Genomic DNA, 20,510 nt, shown 5'->3' with positions numbered 1-20,510 from the left:
CCTTCTATCATGTGTCTCCACGATTCCTCCTACTGGGTTTGACCTTGTTGCAACATCAGGTCCCGCGTCTCCGGGACTTGATGAGGTGGGAGATCAACGTGCCCCCTATCGTAATGTAGCAGTTAGAGCCGCCTTCGGCCCTACGTGGAAAGGCAATCGATTCGTATAAAAATAGTGGAGGAGAGATTAGCAGTAACGCTCTCGACACTGGAGTATCTGGGAATAACTTTTACGCATGCGTCATGCGACTCTCAACCAAGAAATATACTCTTTGAACCGCATGATTGACCCGACCGAAGACTTTTCCAGAAAAGGACAAGGAAGCAAAGCAGGGGATTGCCCTAATCCGGAGTACTAGCCGCCGGATTCTACCGCTGAGGGATGGATGTGTTGCGGGAGGTACCCCTTATCTCGCATAATTCGCCGTCGACGGGTCGAGGGAACAAGGTTTTTGTTTCCATCGCACAATTGAGGGCAATGCGAAACAGAAGAATTCTTTGAGGTGCGGCAACGCCCCATCAGTAGGTATCAGAGTTTTGGTAGCGGTAATGGGTTTCTAGATCGAGGAGAAAAAAAAAAAAAACTGCAGCTCGAGCTCAGATTCCTTGGAAATGACTATGGAAAACTTGAAAAGAGAATGGGCTTGAACAAGAGTAAATTGTTGCTTTTTTAGCATTCAAGTCGCCAAAATTGGACTCAAGACAAAGGAGCAACCCGGCTGGCTAGACGATCGCCGGAAGAAAATTCAACCAGCTTTGATGGTGCGTGCCAATGATGAACTGACTGGCCTGACTGAAGATATCGACGGATAAAAGAGAATGATATCAAGGGATCCTGGGGGTCCTGAGGTTCTGCTCTCTGTTGGGGAAATTCACCTTCCTGGGAGGTAAGGTAGGTAGGTAGGTACCTAGGTGCCTAGGTAGATACCTTATGCATTTTGTATCACGTGATGACGTTTGACGACGATCCACTCTCGTGTCGGCACCCCTCACTCCACGCGTGTTTGCGGCACGCGTCAGAATAATTCAATGAAGCCATTCCTCAACGAATGAGGGAAGGGTGTTATTGTCTTGCTTTGTGTAATTCAGTCGCTTTCTCCATCGACTTTTTCTAGTAATTTTTAATCCATAATCAGTCAGCACCTTTTGTATACTCTAAACCTCAATCAACATGGATTGGGAACCTCCTTTGCCCGCTGACTGGACGAACCTGCACAGGGGGTTTCTCCAAGCCATGATGGCTCGAGGCAGTATGACACTGGAAGAGGCGCAGCCAATATTGTCTTCTCTCCACAACGCCGAGAAAAGCGTCGGGGCAGCTGGCATAAACATGGATGAGATCGAAATTGAGGATTTAGAGGCCGTTTTGAGCATGATCCGCGAAGCAATATCACCTCTAGACTACGACATCAAAAAGCACAGACACCAGACCACAAAGGAGGAAGTCTGGGCATTCATCAACATCAACAGCGACTTATCAACTCAGCTTGCGACAACACACACAGCTGATGAGATGTCGTTCATCAAGAGGTTATTGGACGCCATCTTTGATACGTACAACAAGCCAAGGATAGAGCTTATGTGCATCACGGCAGACCAGGCACGGAAGCTCTCAAGACCAACCAGGAACAGAGAAAGTCTAGGGGTCAATGGCGACTCTGGCGCTTCGCAATCGGCGACAGACAAAGGCCTCAAGCACAGCGAGGTCGATGCGCTGATGGCGTCACTGACGGAAGAGGGCTGGCTGGAGAAGAGCGCAGCTGGCTTCTACAGCCTGGCGCCGCGCGCGCTGCTGGAGCTATGGTCATGGATGGTAGAGTCCTACAACGATCCCGATGCCGAACAGGGAGAGTGGCAACGAATCAAACACTGCGAGGCCTGCAAGGATGTCGTCACTGTCGGTCAGCGATGTTCAAATCTCGAGTGCGCCGTCAGGCTGCATGACATCTGCCAGGAAGCTTTTTGGAGGGCGCGAAGAGACAAGCAGTGCCCAAAGTGCCAAACGCGATGGGAGGGGAACTTTTTTGTGGGGGAGAGGGCCATCACGGCGACGGCTGCTTATCAAAGAGCGAGGCAAATTGGCCGGGGCAGGCCTAGTGAGATAGTTAGTTCTGCCATGGCCGAGGCCGAACTGGATGATGAGGAAGAATGAGCCATCATGCCTTCTGTTGCTTTTAATACAGAGCAAGGCTCCCCCTTTTCAAGTTTTCCAGCTGTTGTCAATAAGTGATACAGACTTGCAAGAAATGCAACTCAATGCAGACTTGACTGACAATCCATGACTGTCAGTATTCCGTCGAAGCTGCTCTTGGGCCAAAAATAATCATCTTTGAAGCTTGGAGAATAATCCTGGAGGCCTGGAATCAGCCTTTTCTGGGCGAGTCAGTCTCATGTTTTTTCCCTTTTTTTTCTTTTTTTTAATCGAGCGGACATGCACGACGTTGAACTTCGGTTGTCGGCAACGATTCATGCCTACCAATGCAATTATGCTGTTTTTAGAATACTACAATATGATATCAGGCACTCTAGCCATGAATATATAAATAAGACTCGGTGTTCCATCCTTAGGTAGATATAGCTAGGTGGTAGGTAGCTAAAGGTAGGTAAGGTCGGTCATTAATTAAAGATGAACTTTTTCTTCATGATTCTATGCAGGGTAGGTAACGATAGCTTAAGCCTCCACTGAGGCTGAAGCTCTCGGCAGTTGACGGATCCTGGTCTAATAAGCGGCTTGGCACGTCTGTTGTGTGTGCGAGCCACACTTAAAGACCCCTGGTTCATCGCATGTGACGATTCATGATGTCAGTGGGAGGTGGCCAAATTCCGCGTGGACAAATCCATGTTGGAGTTGAGAGCTTGGTACCAAATCAAGGCAGCTTAGGGATGCGTCACAAGGGTCCCAGTGTCTCGAACCGCCATTGGAGTAGTATTATGCAAGGCCTCCTCTGTGCACTAACGGAGGGCTCTAAAGGAGTAGTTCGCGAAAAATCAATCGACTATTGAGCTGCCTCCTCACGGTCGCATTTGGTCTACTGGTCTAGACCGCATCTTAAAAACCGAGACAAGCCACTATTCTACTGAGCTAGCTCCCTCCCCCGCAAGGAGAGGTTTCTCACAAATCAACCGACACGAGCGGGACGCACTCTCTGATTGTGCTGCGTGCAGATCAAACTAAACAGCAAATAATCTCAAACCGACACAACTTGGCAGCCAGTAGGGCCGCTAAAGACCACAACGATGCTTGAATATTTCACTTACAGAAAGTTCAAGAAGCATCAAGCACAAAAGCAGGAGGCAGAGCAGAAACGCCTGAGTCAAGAGGCCACAGGCACTCCAGCCAGCACCAGCAACATCCCACAAATCGTCGAGCCCAGCGCGTCGGCGACGACAACAACAGAGCCCAGGTCGCCGCTCCTCCAGGACGAGGACGAGAGGTTCTTTAGGCTCCTGACAACCCAGGACTCATCGCTCATCACCCTTAGGGATGCGCAGAATGGCGACGACGACGAGGGCCCCAGGCCGCCCTTGCCTCCACGCATAAAGACGCCTGAGATTGGTTGGGACAGCGATGCCGAATCCTTCATGGTTGCGAACAAGGGCAAGGGTAAAGAAAAGGCGGGAGAGGAAGCTGCGGCGTCTGCTGTCGCGGACAAACCAAAGGACGGCGATGGCAAGTTTGCGAATCGCATCGGCCGCCGCATCTCGGTGCTAGTTCGTCGCCCGGGCAAGAAGCAGCCCGACGTCAAGCCGAACCCCAAGGCCCCCGTCTCGGAAGAAGACGCCGAGCGGGAAAAGGACGACCTGACCCGCGTCCTCGACGACCTGAACCTCTCCGCACAAAACAACCGCGTCTTCTCGCTGTCCAAGGAGTCGACCGAGCTCGTCAATGACTTCACGCAGGTGCTGAAGGACCTGGTGAATGGTGTGCCGACGGCCGCCAACGACCTCAAGACGCTTCTCGAGGACCCGGACGGCCACCTGGCAAAGAACTACGAGAAGCTGCCGGCCAGCCTCAAGAAGCTGGTGCAGCAGATGCCCGATAAGATTTCCGGCAGCCTGGCGCCGGAGCTCCTCGCCGCGGCGGCCAAGTCGCAGGGCATGGAGCACACGGACAACTCCAAGGGCGGGATCAAGGAGACGGCCATAAAACTGATCAAGCCAGGCAACCTTCAGGAGCTCATAACTAAGCCGGGCGCTATCTTGAGCATGCTCAAAGCCATTGTGAATGCGCTCAAGCTGCGTTGGCCCGCCTTTATTGGCACCAACGTGATTTGGAGTATAGCCATATTTTGTAAGTCTTGCACGCAGGATCTTTCATGTTCTGCGTTAAGAGTGAGCTATCTGGCTAACCGCAAAATAATTCCTTAGTGCTGCTTTTCGTACTTTGGTACTGCCACAAACGTGGCCGTGAGGTTCGCCTCGAAGGAGAACGGACGACCGAGGCAGGTGACCGGATCGAGGAGCTGCCTGATGACCCTCTACTCCCCGCTCCACCGGCAGGTGAAGCTTCGGGATCCGCCTCATCGTCCAAGCTGCCGCCACCACCTGTAGGCCAGGGTAGCGGTAGCAAGTGAGAGGTCAGATGAAATATGCAGTTCAGATGACATACTCGTTGACGCGAGTCAATTCTTGAGCAGGACTTGACAAATGTAGACACTCTTCTGGTCGGACCCGACTGCGAAAATTAATGCGTCAGATGGCAACATGGATATTACGGCGATAATGATGTTTAATACCCGTTTATGACCCCAATCGTACTTTAGTTTAGTTTATGCATCAAGCAGCAATTGCTTTTGTTCACTGTGAGGATTCCTACGGCAGGTGATAAGTTTGGAGCTCGAGTACGTCTTCCAGATTGTCAACGGTCATTTCATGTCTCGTAAAGCGCAGCTGCTGAGCCGCGGGGTATCCCTTTTACGCCAAATTACCCTCATAGATCCGAAAACCCGAGCCAAAATGCTCAAAGAAGAGGCTGGGCGACCGTGTATGCGTAGACACTGGCCCATGACCTAGCCAACTCTCTATCGATATGTAGGACTTGGGGCTAGAGTCTAGAGCATACAACCGGCCTTCCTGATATTCAGAATCCAAGTTGCTCAGTCCTCTTGCATCCGATCTGCTGCATCAACCCCATCGATATTCCCGTCCGCCTTGCGGCCGTCTTGCACCCAGAAATGCACCTCATCTATGATGTCGTAAACGATGTCCTCGGCTATCTGCTCGTTGTATCTCTCGAACATAGGCTTCACGGTTGGCGGGGCCGATGGTCCAGTACTTGTGTTGGGGACGGCGGCAGCGTCTGCATCCGTCATCTCCACGTCGCCGTTTGTCGCCGTCGCAGATGTTGAGCTCCCATAGCCCGGCGGCGGGTACCAGAAATCGGGGCCGAAATTTACCTCGGCCGCCCCTCCACGGAACACGCTCACTGCTGGGTAGTAGCCCACTGTACCGTCGTCGAAACCCTCCTTGGCGCCGTCTTGTAGTTTTGCATTCGGTGTCGAAGCAGGGGGCAAGAAGCTCAGTAGGTCCTCGAATGGAGTGCCCATGAGAACACCGTTTTTGTAGATTTTGATGTATGATTTAGGCAGTGTCCGTAGGCACGGGACACGGTGGTTTGGGTTTGGCCTTTCTGACAAGTGGCCGTGCCCGGCGCCGGCTGCAGCCATTGGCGACGGATTCATGAGGTCTTCCAACTCCTTGATCGGATGGTAGTCGAAAACTTCCGAGAAAAGATTCGTCTTGCCCCGTATTACCACCCGCTCCCGCACAATGTTGGACGCTTCGGCGGCAGCGTGGAGGTCCGGTGTCTCCTCGTCTAGAAGATCGACGGCGGGGTTGTAGTGGCCCTGAACAACCTTGCGATGCAGCTGCTCCGATGGAAGGCATATCTCCAGGCCTATTACGTCGCCTTCCCGCACGTCCTCTCCGGGCGGGAAGAAGTCCTTTGGCCGTGACATGTGCACCTTCTGACCGCCAACGTCACGTATCGCATAGCTGTATGCGTCCAGACCGACCGGCGCATCCCGCGATGCCTCCCTGCGCGCCCAACCCATTCGCACGTGACCGTGTGACTTTGCCTCGTTCACCTCCCCTTCAGCATCGTTTTCTGCGGATTTTTGTTTGCTTCGTTCGGGGTTTATTACACCGCGCGTCACCTTGCATTCCCAATACCAGCGGCCCTCACGCACTCCTACATTCGCTCGCGCCATGCGGAAGCCCAGCTCACCAGTAACGTGCATGGCGGATCGGTCGAAGTACATTTGTTGTGCCGCGTCTTCTACGCTGAGATGGGCGGTGTATGGGAGCTGGTCGGTATGACGGTAGTAGACCATGGAGGGAAACGCTGGATCAGCTATGCAGTAGTTGTAGACATAACCTTTTCTGTTCACTGATCTACATTGGCAACGAGATAACAGTCAGCTGTATGCTCTTAATATTTGCATTTGGCTTGTTTGACAAACCCTGGACGGGTGGTAGGACATAAACTCACTGCTCTGTCGTCTCACCAAACTCGATAGTCTCGCCGTCAGGCCCTGTAACCTCATGGTGACTTGTAAAAGTTGGCGCGCGAGGAGCCTCAAAGTCGCTACTCCTCATGGCGGGGAGCAGCTGGGGATATCGCGCTGGAGCGGCTTTGTTTGGGTCAATGGGGCTCTGATCCTTTTGCCTAGGATCAGGCGTAGCCCTCGAGCTCTCGACCGTCGCGGAACCACCCGCACCCCCAACAACACCCTTGCTCTCGCGTTTCTTCAAAGACTCCTTCTTGGTGCGCTTCTCGCGCGCAGCAACGCCGGATGGTTGCTGCTCATCGCGGGCTTGAGACTGCGCCCTGGCCGGGGCGGACCTCGCGTCTGGGTTGAGCGGGGACCGGACGGCGGGCGCGTGGTCGTCCTCCATCAGGACGCGCTTCTGGGGAAGGGAAGATGCGGGAGGTGTGCCGGCTCTGGGCGAGGTCGATCTGGTGGCTGCTGGCGCTGTGCTTGTCGCTGCTGCTGGAGTCAATTCCCTTTTGGGCGTTTCGCCGTTGGTCGCCATGCTGTTGGTGAGCGCTACCTGATCATTTGTATGCTGTAGAAAATGTTAAGTTGAGGGCAATAAAGCCCGCTGACAAGAAACGGAAAAGACTAAACTTGATGCAAAGGACAAGTTTCCACAGACGAATAGACTTGGTCGTTCTGATACCCAGCTCTTAGTCTACGCAGGTAAATCGGTCTGAATTTGAAGCAAGTTTCGTAGCTGCAGGTACAATGCGATTACTTTCCTGTAGCTTGGAGCTCAATTGAGCAACCAGAAAGCCCGCAGTCCCTTTGGTGCCTTCAACTTCCCTGCAGCAGGGGTGACGTTTGTCCCCACTTTACAGGTCCGTACACCAATGGCATGGCCACATTTTATTGGATCTTTTTACCAGTCGCCGCTCATCTCCAACTCGTAAACTTCGATAATTGGAACCCTTGCAAACATACATCTTTTAGGGCGTGAATTTCATCTGGTTTGCAATCGCGTTTCTACTCCCGACAGCAACGCCATCACAAACCACCCACCTCGGTGCCCGCCGAGCCAGCCGCCATCATGCCTGTCGTCAAAGGAGGGGTTTGGACCAACATCGAGGACGAGATACTCAAGGCATCCGTCTCCAAATATGGTTTGAATCAATGGGCACGCGTCTCGTCACTGCTGGCGCGCAAGACGCCAAAGCAGTGCAAGGCGCGATGGAACGAGTGGCTGGACCCGAGCATCCGCAAGATCGAGTGGAGCAAGGATGAGGACGAAAAACTGCTGCACCTGGCTAAATTGATGCCGACCCAATGGCGCACGATCGCCCCCATCGTGGGCCGCACGGCGAACCAGTGCCTTGAGCGCTACCAGAAGCTTCTCGACGAGGCCGAGCAGAAGGAGGCCGCGGCAGCACTGGGCCTCACCGGGACTGGTGAGGCTAGCGCACCGACTGCCGATTCTGTCCGTCGTCTGCGCCCTGGAGAGATCGACCCGGACCCAGAGACCAAGCCAGCCAAGGCCGACACAGTCGACCTCGACGAGGACGAGAAAGAAATGCTGAGCGAAGCGCGCGCCCGTTTGGCAAACACTCAAGGAAAGAAAGCCAAGAGGAAGGCTCGGGAACGCCAACAGGAAGAGTCACGCCGGCTGGCTGCGCTGCAGAAGAGGCGTGAGCTCAAGACGGCTGGTATTAACGTCAAGGTCACAACCAGGAAACCGGGCCAGATGGACTACAACGCCGACATTCCTTTCGAACAGAAGCCCGCACCTGGTTTCTACGACACATCAGAAGAGCTTGCCCGGAACGAGCGCGAACGCGCCGCTTTCGATCCCAAAAAGGTCCAACTTGCCACCAAACGCAAGGGCGACCAGGACGAGGACGCGGATCGGAAGAGGAGGAAGAACGACAAGGAAGGGTCACAGTCTGCATCTCTACAAGAAGCGCTCAAAGCTGGCCGTATGCAAAAGATGCGCGAGGCTGAGCAGAGTAGCAAGCGTCGGGCCTTGGTGCTCCCAGAGCCACAGGTTGGAGAGGGAGAGCTGGAGGATATTGTCAAGATGGGAATGATTGGTGAGCGGGCAGGACAGATGGCCAGGGAAAGCGAAAATGATGCCACCCGTGGCTTGGTTGGCTCTTACTCGTCACTAAACACGGGTGCACCAATTCGAACGCCCCGCGCCCCTGAGCAGGAGGATCACATCGCCAACGAGATCAGGAACATTCGTGCGTTGCAAGAGACGCAGTCTTCGCTACTGGGCGGCGAGAACACGCCGCTTCACGAGGGTGTGGCTTCGACGGGATTCGACGGCGTTGCGCCACGGAAGCAGGTAATGTCAACACCGAATCCGTTGGCCACGCCGATGAGGTCCGGGGCCAACGGGATGGGAATGACGCCAGGGGGCCCGGGGGCAACACCAAGGGCGCCAGGACAGACCCCATTACGAACGCCCCGAGACGGGTTCTCTCTGAATTCTGTGGGTGACGAGGTTGCATCAAGGCAACAGCTACTCAAGGGTCTTGCTGCTTTACCAAAACCCAAGGAAACCGAGTGGGACCTTGAGTTACCTGAGGATCAAATGGAGGTAGACGCGGCAGAGGCTCTCGAGGAGGACGCATCTGAACGGGATCGAAGAGAACGCGAGATCAGGGAAGCTCAAGAGGCACTAGAACGCAGGCGGCGAACACAGGTTATGCAGCGAGACCTGCCCCGGCCAGCTGTTGTGGATATCGACCTCTTTTTGAAACATGCAGACTCAATACCCGATCCCAGCCAGAGCATGGTTGCTCGAGAAGCAGCCATGCTGATGGCGAACGACGCAATTAAGTTCCCTGCTGCAGGTGTGAAGCCGGCCCGATCGTCAAAAGTTCAAGTGGAACAAGTGGACGATGCGGCGCTGGCCGAAGCTCGTCTGCAGGTCCTGGTGGAAGCAGGTAGCGCACCCAAGCCAGAAGACGTCCAGAAGGCCTGGGACAGGGAAAAGAGCAATTCACTCTTGCTTGGGCTTGCTTGCTACGACGATGACGAGGAGGAAGAGCAAGTGGCTATTATGCGAGCTGCTCTAGAGGTACGTCTGAGTTTGTTCATTTACAGTTGTTTTACAATCTTTGTCACATTTACTAACACAGCATCGCATGCACAGGAAGTTCAACAATCCATCGTATCGTCTGCTGAAAAGGGCAACAAACTCGAAAAGAAGCTCAACTTGCATCATGGCGGCTACAAACAACGTGCCGAGATGCTCAGGAAGAAGATTGGAGAGGCATCTGAAGCACTTAGCAAGGCCAATGATGCCCTAAGCGCATTCAAGACGTTGGCAGTTTCCGAGGAGATCACGATTACGCGCCGGTTGGAGGCGCTAAGGGAAGAGGTTGCATATGTTAGTCGACGGGAGCGCGAGGCACAAGAGTTGTACAGGCGCATAAGAGAAGAGTCGGACCATATGCCTGTGGTTACTAATGGGTACCACTAATTAGGGTCAGTTCGGATATTTGCCCCCTTTTTCTGCGTGTTGACAGGCAAAATAGTTATCAGCTTGTGTCGAACCGTTGTACAATCAACTTGTTACCATAACATGATTATCTTGGTTTATTCGAACACTTGGATAGATGACGTCGTTATCTTGCCCATTGTTTGTGCCGATGAAGACCATGGGTTTTCCTCTATCGGCTCCAAACGAGAAGAAGGGGAAGAAAAAAAAGCGAATTGATGTTGCTATGTGGTCAGAAAGCAACCTAATCCCAGCCAGACCAGCTAATCTTTGCGGAGCTCCGGGCTGTTTGTTTTCCCGCGTGAAACTTTTTAACACTGTCTCACTCGAACTTTGATAAGACGACACCAAAAACGTTCGGGGGCCATGCAGGGCTTGCAGGACTAATCTATTGGACCCGTCAAGCCCGTGTATTGTTGGCCCGCAACATTCTTACCCATGACTAGATCAGGTCCTGCAGGTCTGATTATGATTTGAGTTTGCTGATAAAAAAGGCAGTTGACCTTGTCATGTATTGAATGATGGCATGGTTAACAAAACCATCTTGGCCGCTGTGAGCGGATCGGAAGGCCCGGACTAATAGGCCAACACTCCCAACCAGCCGAGGTGACCGAAACCTTTGTTTTCCCGGAATTGCACGGTGCAAGCCTGCACCGAACCCAAGTAGGAAGTATGCACTGCTATAGAATTACAAATCTCCCCAGGACTGAATCGGGAAATGCCACGATGGCCGTCCGTACTCATCCCAACTTGCAAAACAGTCCAATCACCCCGATGGGCGACCATCTCTAACAGACTGGGTCTTATAGCCACTGCTGTCGTGCTCGGATAGATACCGGACGCCTTACGTTGGTGCGTGCCTCGCCCAGGGACAATGTCATAGATCAGCCCTGCGGCAGGATCTCTTTTTTTGGGTCGCTCACGTCACTGACCAAAATCTCGATGTGACGACAGCATAGTTTCACTCGTCCTTACATACGTTATCTTGGGTCGGACAGCTTCCTTTCATAGTGCGCAGCGTTTCGGCTGTGGGATGATCAATAGGCTTGCTTCCGTGTGCCAAGAGGCCAAGGCATTGGTGGTGTTTTCCTTCTCATCTCCTCGACAACTTCTCTAAAAAAAAAAAAAAACTTGCAAAATGGCACCTGGTCCTGCAGAGATTCTGGTCCCGGACCCAGCCGGACTTTCGCCCACGCTCACCGACGAACCGACACCATGGCCGGCTCACCTGCCGATGCACCTACGGCTTTCTGCCGAGACGGCAGGAGACGTCGACTACTTTACGGGCGCCATCTGTGACGAGACGACGGCCCTCCTCCCCGACGCCAAGGCAGCCTCGAGGCACAGCAAGCCCTCGTCGCCGGAAGAGCCGGCAAAGCCCAGTCCCTTCCTGGGCGGCGTGTCGACCGGTCGGTTCTGGGTGATATTCTCGGGCATCCTCTTTACGTACTTTGTCGTCATCTTCGACGCGACCATCCTGTCCTCGTCGCACCCCGTCATCACGAGCTACTTTGGCGCGTCGCAGAGCGCCTCGTGGCTGTCGACCGCCTACCTCCTCACCAGCACGTCGTTTCAGCCATTGGTTGGGCGCATCTCGGACAGCACGGGTCGAAAGCTGCCCTTTGTGCTGAGCATGGTCGTCTTCACCGTCGCGACGCTCGGCTGCGCGGTCGCGCCGACCATGGGAGCTTTTATTGCCGCTAGGGCTATATGTGGGTTCGGTGGTGGTGGGATGATGGGGATGGCGAGTATCTGTGTTGGGGATCTCGTGCCTATTGAGTGAGTGGACTTTTCCTTTACGAACAACAATGCACTTCATGAAAAGCGACAGACTCCTCCGTGGTTACTGACTAGTGGCATGTCCTACAAAGACGCCGTGGGCCTTACCAGGCGACGATGAGCGTCATGTTCGGCGTCAGCTCCATGGCCGGCGCGGCTCTAGGAGGTCTCATGGCGGACCGTCTCGGCTGGCGGTGGGAGTTTGGAGTGCAGGTTCCCATTCTGCTGCTTACCCTCGTTGTCATCGTCTTCGCTCTGCCAGAGAATTTGGGGCTTTACGGAAACCATAGAGAGTCGCTGCGAGAATCTCTACGGTCTTTTGATTTCAAGGGCTCTTTTCTCTTGACTTTGGCAGTGACATTTCTCATTCTTGGGCTGGTGAGTACATCCGAGGAGGCAAGTGGTGATTGCGTCTTTTGCTTGAATGCTGACTAGAGAACAGGACATTGGCGGGAATTTACTTCCCTGTAAGACCCGGAGCTGATCGAGTTTTTGGATCCCCTTCCTCCCGGTCAATACTAACAATATGAACGAATAGGGTCTCATCCTTTGATCATAGCCTCATTGGTTCTTGCCCTGGTCTTTTTCCCACTCTTTCTCCACGCGGAATCTTTGGCAGAGAAACCAGTTATGCCGCTGGACCTTGTTCGCAAAGCCCCGGTGATGAACCTGATATTCTCAAACCATCTCGCATCGTTCCTTGCCAATGCTATTTTATTCAACGTGTAAGCCAGCCTAGCCCAGCCCCCTCAATCTCTCGATAAACACGACGGGGATCCTAAGGAACACTGACCGTTGGAACAAACCAAACCACAGTCCGCTCTTTTTCCAGGCTGTGCTCCTCACCTCGGCAACAGACTCAGGCCTTCGCCTCGCCGCACCCTCTGTAATATCCTCCATCGCCGGCGTCGCCACCGGCTTCCTGATTACATATACCCGCGACCTGAAGTGGGCTCCGCTCCTGGGCTCCTTCCTCTTCCTCGCCGGCGTAGGCCTACTGTCAGCCATGCGCGCCGGACTCCCAGACTACTTCTACCTCCTATGCCTGGTCCCATCGTCGATCGGCCAGGGCCTGCAATTCCCCGGAACCTTCCTGGCCGTGCTGGGCGTGACGGAGCAGCGGGCCGTCGCCGTGGTCACCACGACGCTGCAGCTGTGGCGGAGCCTGGGCGCCGTCGCCGGCATCGCGGGCTCCAGCCTCGTCGTCCAGGCCGCGCTGGGCAGGTTCCTCGACGCAAACGTCTCGGCCGGCGAGGCGGAAAAGGCAGAGATCATAAAAGCCGTCAAGAGGTCCGTCGGCGCCATCGCCTCCCTCCCGGAGCCGTACAGGTCGCAGGTCGTGCGCAGCTACGAGTCGGCCCTCAGCCTCATGTTTGGCTGCTGCGTTGGTTTGGCCATGGTCTCGCTGCTGCTGTTGATTCCCATCGAGCTGCCAAAGCTAAGGCCCAAGGAGCCTGTCTCACAAGATGCAGCTGAGGAGCCGGCGGCGTGAAATATGAGTAGGGGTATGGAACTCTTTGTAGTACAGGCGTGGTGGCTTTTTGTGCAGTTTCATTTGTCGACTCTATTTCCTATGTTCTGTTCATGTTCCTGGTAGTTTCTAGAGCAGGACTCGCAAGAAAGTAGAGGTATATATATAGTAGTACCCGTTAGATTGTGGCACACGCCATCTACAAAAAGTTAGAAAAATGCTTACACATTCGATTCATCTAAAATATCGTACATAAGTGTGAGGTAACAACTTCAAGGGTTTGGAGCTACGCGACCTGCCAGCATCAGCCTGAAGCCATCATGACACCTCACAAAATCCGACCAGACTGCTTGAGCAGCAATCCTCTGGTCGTGTTATAAAGTCACGGGTTGAGGAGGGCACACCGGTCAAAGAGTCGCAGCTTAATTAGTCTATGTCCAAGTCCAGCGTGATCAGAGGCCACAACCCCTGACACCAAGTCTACGTGACTGTTTGCGCATCCCATTTCTAAGACGACCCTAGCCATAAACCCAACGCCCCAACCAAAGCAGCAACGCAAAGCCAATCGACGAAAACATTTCTTATATTCCTGTCGCAACAGCAGCAGGAACCAATACAGCGGCACCATCGATCCCACCGTCGTGGCAAGGCTGCAACACAACCCTCAGCCTGGAACCACCAGAGGCAGCCTCGGGATACTCGCGAACCGCCAGGTCGTCCAGGAGCTGCTGGCAGTGCTGCAGGTAGTCCTGGAAGTTTGTGATGCAGCCGCCCGTGTAGCCGACTCCGAGCTGGAGCTCAGTGGGCCGGTCGTACATTGACGCCAGCGCCTCGGCGCTCGGGAGCGCGCCGGAGCACTTGAGCAGAGCTAATGTCGAGGCGGCGATGATGCCCGCCGCCCGGTACTCGATGAGTCGGGCGATGCGATACAGGGCCTGAGCCAGCCCCTCGGTCCAGCAAAAGGCCGGTCCCGATGGGAATTCGTTCGTGAGCCGGGCTACTAGCATCGACCAGTCGTTGCCCTCGGGTCTGAAGTGGCTCAGGAAAGTCGTGTTTTGAGGCTCGAAGCTGCGGAGGAGTTTTGCAGGAAGGGTGGTAGAGTCCAAACCGAGGACTTTGGTCATGTAATCGACCAGTATTAAGCGGCCGAGTTCTCCCAGGTACCGTCCGGCGGTCATGTACTCGAGTGGTTGGAATCCCGGGCGCTCGACGGCCCCGCTGAGGTGGTCATCCCAGCTGGTGATGAGGTTGTGGGCACGCAAAGGAGCGGCTGTGCCGTTTATGCTCCATTCTGTGTTGACGGCAATCCTGATGCTGGCAGGGCCGCCGTTTTGCCCCGGTAACGTTTGGACTCTCCTGGGTCTTTTGCTCTCCTTCAGGCTTTCCAAGTCCATAAAAACAGTTGCATTGGAGCCCGTGCCGCATATCAGTCCCATGGCGGGACGGCGGTCGACATCGATGGCTGTCGTGCCATTGGTGTCGGCTGTGGTGGGGAACTGGTGCATGAAGCTCACCAGAGTGGCTACAGCATCGTTGGTGATGGCTGCGACTCGGATCCGGGGCATATCGCCACGGCTCTTTTCATAGCCATCTACAAGGTGGCAACCAAGGTCGAGATCGGATGTTATTCCAAAGCCCTTGCCCATCTGCAGAAGTGTGGCCTTTTCGAGGGACTCCTGGACCATGGGGAAACTAAATGTGATGCCCAGCGGCAGCTCGGTCGTGGCTGTGATGCCAAACTGTGCACATGCCTTACTAACCACCTCGGCGATGCATGCACCGATCCATGCGAAGAGCACCGCGTGGTTCTCGTTCTTGAGTTGGCTGTCGATGGGCCAGCTGTGTTCAAGATGTCTCCTTAGAGGTAGCGTCGTCTCATTGTGACCGTCCTTGCGCACGTGGCTCAGTTCCACGAACGCTACGCGAAGATTTGTGCCGCCACTAAGAAGTATGTTAGAGAAAGCCGTTTGGATGATATTACATTACTGTCACATGTACGTGGTTGTAACATATGAACACACTAGGCGGTGCTTACATATCAATAGCCAAGTGTCTAGAGAGAAAATACAATGTTAGCTGATATCCAAACTTGGCGAGCCTCTGCCCTGGGTCTCCTTTCTAGATAGTTGATACAAAAAGACGATGTTTTGGGGAATCAGTCAGGGGTAAACCTAAACCTGGCAAATACGAGTATCCGGTTACACCTCAGCCCTATACACGATAGGTGAGGTGAGGTACCTGTATGGGTGATATACAAGTACCCCGCTAGTCGGCATGCCGGATCCGGTTGTCAAAGTATGTCCCGTGTCCAAGGATGTTGATCCTTTTTGGGAATCATCATCTTGCATGACAGCGGCCTAGGTCCGTTTGGCTTGGTATGAGGAGACCACGCAGGCAAGGGAGGAAAGAAAAAGAAATAACAGTAAATCAAGGAAAATAAACAAACATGAATAGGCTAAACAATAAATAAAAAAACATAAAAAAAGACATAAAAACTCACGGGCCTGGATCCTTGCTGTCAACAGCAGCACGTTGTAATAACAAAGACTCGGATATTGGTGTGGGCAGAAACTGGTCGTCTGACTGCGCTGCAAGGTCGGTAAAGTTGCTGCACAGATCCTGCGCCAGTCTGTGGACCAGTGGTCTATCGATTTGGAGGGGTTTGAGAAACGTCTCTAGGCTGTCAAGGTCTGTAGTAGTTGTTTGTGGGGAGATGGTTGAAGAAGCCATCGTGTGTGTATGTGCGTCTAGATGCGTGTGCCTGGTTGAAATTTCTATCATCCTTGAGATGCCCTCACAGAAGTCTGGTAGATTTATGTTGATAAAGGCAACCCGGTAAATCTGTGACGGGGTGTGTGTGCGTGTGTGTGTGTGTGTGTGTGTGTGTGGCAGCGTAAACAGTTAGTTATTGAATACCGGGACTTGAAATCTGATCCTCCAAATAAACTCGTTTAAAGAAACAAAATCATAAAAGAAAAATAAAAGAAATGGAGGCTTAAAATATAGATAACCGCCCACTGCGTAAGAGAAAGAAAAAAAAGAAGAGAAAAGCCACTCAATTCGCGTTACTGTGAGCCCGGACCCTGATCCAACGTGTCGCGATGATAAGTATGGTGCCTGTCTGTCTCCAGTACCGCCAGGAATGATGCGCAGTAACGTGGTATCAGATTTCCATCGGAACAAGCTACAAAGCAGCAAAGCCCTGAACAAGAGGAGCTGCACAGTGGAGACCAGGGTGCAACTTCAACTTTGCGCCCAAAAAAAGCTACACTAACCTTGGCTAGCCTGGAACTAGACCGAGAGCAGATTAGCAGACAGTCGGCCCGCTGGGTTGCGCAACCCGTACAGTTTACAGGGTGTCACCAAGTGCCATGCGCCTCTCACCTTGTGCCGTACGTGATCTCGTCGCTAATTTTGTTTGTTTGTTCTTTAATTTAAGTTTCCCGGTTTTTTTTTGCTGCTGGGCTATTTCGAGACTGCTTCCTCCGCCTGTCAGCTCGACAAAACTGTATATTAGATGCAGGCAGCATTGGGTCCATCTCAAATCACTCAAGACACCCAACCCCTAGACCTGGGGGATGGTCTGGACTGAAAGTGGGTTGGCGCAGGTCCCAACGTCCAATATTACCCCGCAAATGTGACCGAGAGCAACCAAGCACCGCCCAGAGGACGCTATTGCGGGTTGGGGTTTGAACTTGGTTGGCCACTTGCACGTGCATCTGGTCCTGATCGCCACGATTAAATCAAAGGCCCACCTGACCCGTGCTTGTTTATACCCGAACTTGCTTCATTTCAACCCATCCATCATTTGATTGCAACATTGCTTGAAAAAAAAACACTCAGCCGAGTATTCAAATCGATTCCGATTTGCCTTTTTAACCTCTCAAGCTGCCGAAACTAGCTCGGAATAACCTATTGCAGATAGCATATACGCTGCTTTGTGCGATTACAGAACAGATTCAACCTTATTTGAATTTATCTCATCGCTTGGTTCCCACTATATCTTCGGTAGCAATCGGCACTCCGTGATAGCTTAGACACCAACCCCCGATATCCCTCAAATCCTAAGACACGCCAAAACGATACCAGACACGCGACTGTCTCGATTCTAGACACCCCGCCGCCGAAATGGACGACATCAAGCGATACCCAACCCCTCGAGCCCTTCCGCTTGCGTCCTCGCGGAGGAGCCGCACTTTTGTCGCCTTGGCGGCCATGGGCATCGTTTCTTTCTTCTTCTTCGTCCACATCCGTCCGCTCGCGGCGCTGCACACGACGCCCAGCGTGGCCACCCCGTGGCAGACGCATCCGCGCCCGCAGCCCGGGGCTGCTGTCGGGAAGCAGCAGGCACCTCTGGTGCCGCTCGAGGCGCACATCATGAGCAAGTGCCCGGATGCCAGGGACTGCCTCAGGGATATGGTGCTGCCTGTGATGGAGCGCGTGCATGACAAGGTCAACTTTACCTTGTCATTCATCGGAACGTGAGCATTTTTTTGATCATCTTTCGGGAACTCGTCCGGCCTTGATTATGCGTTACTGACTCGTTCTTGTCTATCTTAGTCCCGATGCCGATAGCGGAGTTGCGTGCAAGCATGGTCCAGCTGAATGTATGATTTTCAAGACGATACCCTTGGATTTGGCATTGGCAAAGTGCTAACAATTGGTTAACAGGCATGGGAAACATTATCGAGCTATGCGCCGCTGACCTGTACCCGGACCCCAAGACCTACCTTGGATTCACCATGTGCATTTCGATGAAATTCCCAGAGATACCTAAGCGGGAGCTCATCGAGACGTGCGCACTTGAGCACGCCGTTGACTTTAAGGCTCTCAATGATTGTGCAGCCAAGGATGACGGCGCATACGGCGTTGATATGCTACGCCATAGCGTCCAAAGGACAGCAAAGGTGCGTGATTCTCCGTTGTTGGCCTCCGTAACTTAGTTGCCGAGAACTGCATCTTTACTGACACTGCATCCTCTATAGGCCGGCGTGAAGATGAGCTGCACAGTCAGGCTGGACCAGGAGATCTACTGCATCAGGGACGGAGGAGAGTGGGTTGATTGCCCTAAGGGACCGGGTGTCCAGGAGCTGGTTGCGGCTATTGAGCAGAAGTACTCGGTTTCGAAGTAGTCTCTCTTTTCAGCGGTTCAAAAATTTCGGTCCACAACTCGCTCGCTTCCCCCAGTGTGTAGCCCATCGACACTAAATCCATACCCGCGTCATCGCCTCCGCTCATACTCTCAAGCTGCTCGATGATGCTCTCCAGCCCCACCGCCTTGCCGGTGGCCTGCGTGGCCCCCGCCTCGAGCTGGACGTGCACGATGTGTATGTGGAAGTGGTAGTACGTCGGCTGGTAGTGCACGTACAGCTTGAGCTGATCCCGCTCAATCTCGGGGTACACCTCGGCGGTGGCGTCGAGAAACCTCTGCCGCATGTGCCGCAGCCAGGAGACGTGCCTCTTGGTCAGGTCGCGCAGGCTCCAGATGTCGCGCCGTTCCACCAGGCCCAGCAGGTGCAGCGCCTCGCGCGTCGACCGGTCCCAGTTCAGGTCTGGGAGCAGCAGGAAGCCCTCGTCCCCGGCCTCGCCCAGCGGCGTGCGGTAGATGACGTCCTCGACCTCCTTGCGGCCCTCGATGATGTTGTACACCCAGCTCAGCCTGCCCGCCTCGCGCTTGGACTGCATGTAGGGGCGGATCTTGGTCTTGTAGATCTCGGGCGTCTCGACCACGAACCGCACACCCTGCCGGCTGTACTTTTTGACGTGCTGTTCCGTGCACGGGTAGATGAGGTTGATCTTGAGGTCCTCGGCGTCGGCCGTGCCGCCCGTCGCGGCCATGAACCAAAAGTAGATGTCGTTGGCGCCCAGGTTCTTGAGCGTGCGCAGCGTCCCCGTCACGGAGGAGAGGTAGTCGGCCGAGGTGGGGAACGAGGCGCGCTCGAGCACGACGAGAGCGGGTTGCGAGTCGATCGTGCCGTATAGGGATGTGCGTCTCCCTGCTTGGTCTGTGGGACATTTTTTTTGCACTGTTAGGGAGCCGAGATTGAAGCAAACATGAAAAGCGTTGCAAGTAGAAATTCCAGTTACCTTGATTCAACGTGCGTTCATATTTGAATTTGGGCACAAGGGCCTCTGCTTCCTGTGTAGTGGCCATTTTTTGTTGCGAGAGAATGGAGGGTGACGCAGCCGACACCTCGTCTTGGAAAATGGTGTTGCTTTTCTCAAGTTCATGTGCGTCTTGACGCAGGCAGCTCCTACTCTACCTTGACGCGACGCGGGTTGGGCGGGGTAGGAAGCTTTGCTGAATCTCTCCCCAGGTTCGATCAACGGCCAAGCAAAACGTCACTGCGGGGCGGATCTGGTTGGGGTTCGGCTCCTGGACATATTGGCAAGACATTGAATTGGGGGAAGTCTTGGGTGCATAGAAATATGACAGGTAATTATATAAAAGACTAAAACCGCCATAATTTAAGATTCAACTCGAATATACCGTAATATTTGTATTTGGTCCTGTTTGCCAATGACTTTCCCTACCTGACCTGACATATAAGCACCAATAAGGCATAAAATGGTATACAACTTCCCGGTCAACATAGCTCGAATGATTCACCATGTTGCTGCTATATACCTCTATCCGTGCCGTTACGCTCATCAATAAAGCAAACGAGAGTCTTTGGTCATTCATCATTGAACCACACATGACAGAATTTGATTCCTTGATCCATATCCATTTCGGCCTTGCACCTCACATAATATCTCCCCGTCCGCGTTGCAAGAGATCTCTTAGTTGTTGACACTTATATTGCAGAGTCTGTGCACACCCGGCAAGCTATCTGACAGAGGATGTACCAGACCATCTTTGTGACCGCGGTCTCCCCATTTCCCCCTTTCCTGTCCTCTCTGGTCTTCTGTATCTAAAAGTCGACTACTTCAGCCCCGCTTCCGGTTATACATAAAGAACTGGCAGCCCGGTGTAGCAACGGGAACCACTGCAGCCGGGTAAACCGGGTAGACCGCGGGAATGACGGGCTGGACGGGCTGGAAGACAACCTGGGGCTGCTGTATCGGGTATGTCACTACTGGGGTCGCCACTACTGGGGTCGCCACTACGGGGGTCGTCACCACTGGGACTGTTACCACTGGGGCTGTCGCCACCGGGGCGACGACAACCGGCGTCACGACCGGTGTGTAATAGTATGCTGGGTACATGATCTTGTTGCCTTGCGGACCGGGATAAATTGGCATCTTTGCTGTGTTGCTGGGTGATCACAAGAACC

At 53.6% G+C, this 20,510-nt stretch overlaps 9 protein-coding genes across 9 annotated transcripts; 5 read left to right on the top strand and 4 right to left on the bottom strand.

Annotated features, from left to right (window-relative positions):
• Positions 1-1,029: 1,029 nt before the first annotated feature.
• MGG_01429 (uncharacterized protein) lies at positions 1,030-2,630 on the top strand. The gene has a single exon (XM_003714330.1). It carries the CDS (start codon positions 1,171-1,173, stop codon positions 2,149-2,151), a length of 981 nt encoding a protein of 326 aa, XP_003714378.1. The 5' UTR covers positions 1,030-1,170; the 3' UTR covers positions 2,152-2,630.
• Positions 2,631-2,799: 169 nt separating this feature from the next.
• MGG_01428 (uncharacterized protein) lies at positions 2,800-4,802 on the top strand. Its single transcript, XM_003714329.1, has 2 exons — positions 2,800-4,290; positions 4,368-4,802. Exons 1-2 carry the CDS (start codon positions 3,237-3,239, stop codon positions 4,571-4,573), a joined length of 1,260 nt encoding a protein of 419 aa, XP_003714377.1. The 5' UTR covers positions 2,800-3,236; the 3' UTR covers positions 4,574-4,802.
• Positions 4,661-7,258, bottom strand: MGG_01427 (SET1 complex component ash2). Its single transcript, XM_003714328.1, has 2 exons — positions 6,490-7,258; positions 4,661-6,392 (listed from the first exon to the last, which is right to left on the bottom strand). Exons 1-2 carry the CDS (start codon positions 7,032-7,034, stop codon positions 5,096-5,098), a joined length of 1,842 nt encoding a protein of 613 aa, XP_003714376.1. The 5' UTR covers positions 7,035-7,258; the 3' UTR covers positions 4,661-5,095.
• A 185-nt stretch (positions 7,259-7,443) lies between these two features.
• MGG_01426 (pre-mRNA-splicing factor CEF1) lies at positions 7,444-10,350 on the top strand. The gene is made up of 2 exons (XM_003714327.1): positions 7,444-9,560; positions 9,636-10,350. Exons 1-2 carry the CDS (start codon positions 7,569-7,571, stop codon positions 9,963-9,965), a joined length of 2,322 nt encoding a protein of 773 aa, XP_003714375.1. The 5' UTR covers positions 7,444-7,568; the 3' UTR covers positions 9,966-10,350.
• Positions 10,351-11,121: 771 nt separating this feature from the next.
• On the top strand, positions 11,122-13,254 carry MGG_01425 (uncharacterized protein; the record flags this gene model as incomplete). The annotated part of the gene is made up of 5 exons (XM_003714326.1): positions 11,122-11,762; positions 11,855-12,140; positions 12,205-12,229; positions 12,301-12,487; positions 12,579-13,254. 5 exons carry the CDS (start codon positions 11,122-11,124, stop codon positions 13,252-13,254), a joined length of 1,815 nt encoding a protein of 604 aa, XP_003714374.1.
• Positions 13,255-13,618: 364 nt separating this feature from the next.
• Positions 13,619-16,120, bottom strand: MGG_01424 (uncharacterized protein). The gene is made up of 3 exons (XM_003714325.1): positions 15,734-16,120; positions 15,269-15,286; positions 13,619-15,174 (listed from the first exon to the last, which is right to left on the bottom strand). The coding sequence occupies exons 1-3, from the start codon at positions 16,012-16,014 to the stop codon at positions 13,815-13,817; spliced, it is 1,659 nt and encodes a 552-aa protein (XP_003714373.1). The 5' UTR covers positions 16,015-16,120; the 3' UTR covers positions 13,619-13,814.
• An 876-nt stretch (positions 16,121-16,996) lies between these two features.
• On the top strand, positions 16,997-19,584 carry MGG_01423 (uncharacterized protein). The gene is made up of 4 exons (XM_003714323.1): positions 16,997-17,714; positions 17,794-17,840; positions 17,905-18,140; positions 18,219-19,584. Exons 1-4 carry the CDS (start codon positions 17,362-17,364, stop codon positions 18,363-18,365), a joined length of 783 nt encoding a protein of 260 aa, XP_003714371.1. The 5' UTR covers positions 16,997-17,361; the 3' UTR covers positions 18,366-19,584.
• MGG_15696 (mRNA decapping hydrolase) lies at positions 17,708-19,541 on the bottom strand. The gene is made up of 2 exons (XM_003714324.1): positions 19,321-19,541; positions 17,708-19,238 (listed from the first exon to the last, which is right to left on the bottom strand). The coding sequence occupies exons 1-2, from the start codon at positions 19,385-19,387 to the stop codon at positions 18,334-18,336; spliced, it is 972 nt and encodes a 323-aa protein (XP_003714372.1). The 5' UTR covers positions 19,388-19,541; the 3' UTR covers positions 17,708-18,333.
• Positions 19,585-20,163: 579 nt separating the features above from the next.
• MGG_15695 (uncharacterized protein) lies at positions 20,164-20,478 on the bottom strand (the record flags this gene model as incomplete). The annotated part of the gene is made up of 1 exon (XM_003714322.1): positions 20,164-20,478. The coding sequence occupies one exon, from the start codon at positions 20,476-20,478 to the stop codon at positions 20,164-20,166; it is 315 nt and encodes a 104-aa protein (XP_003714370.1).
• Between the last annotated feature and the right edge of the window lie 32 nt (positions 20,479-20,510).

The sequence above is a fragment of the Pyricularia oryzae genome, chromosome 2, assembly GCF_000002495.2.
Source record: "Pyricularia oryzae 70-15 chromosome 2, whole genome shotgun sequence".
Taxonomy (NCBI): domain Eukaryota; kingdom Fungi; phylum Ascomycota; class Sordariomycetes; order Magnaporthales; family Pyriculariaceae; genus Pyricularia; species Pyricularia oryzae.
The sequence above is the reverse complement of the archived record's forward strand: the minus strand, read 5'-3'. Positions and strand labels throughout refer to the sequence as shown.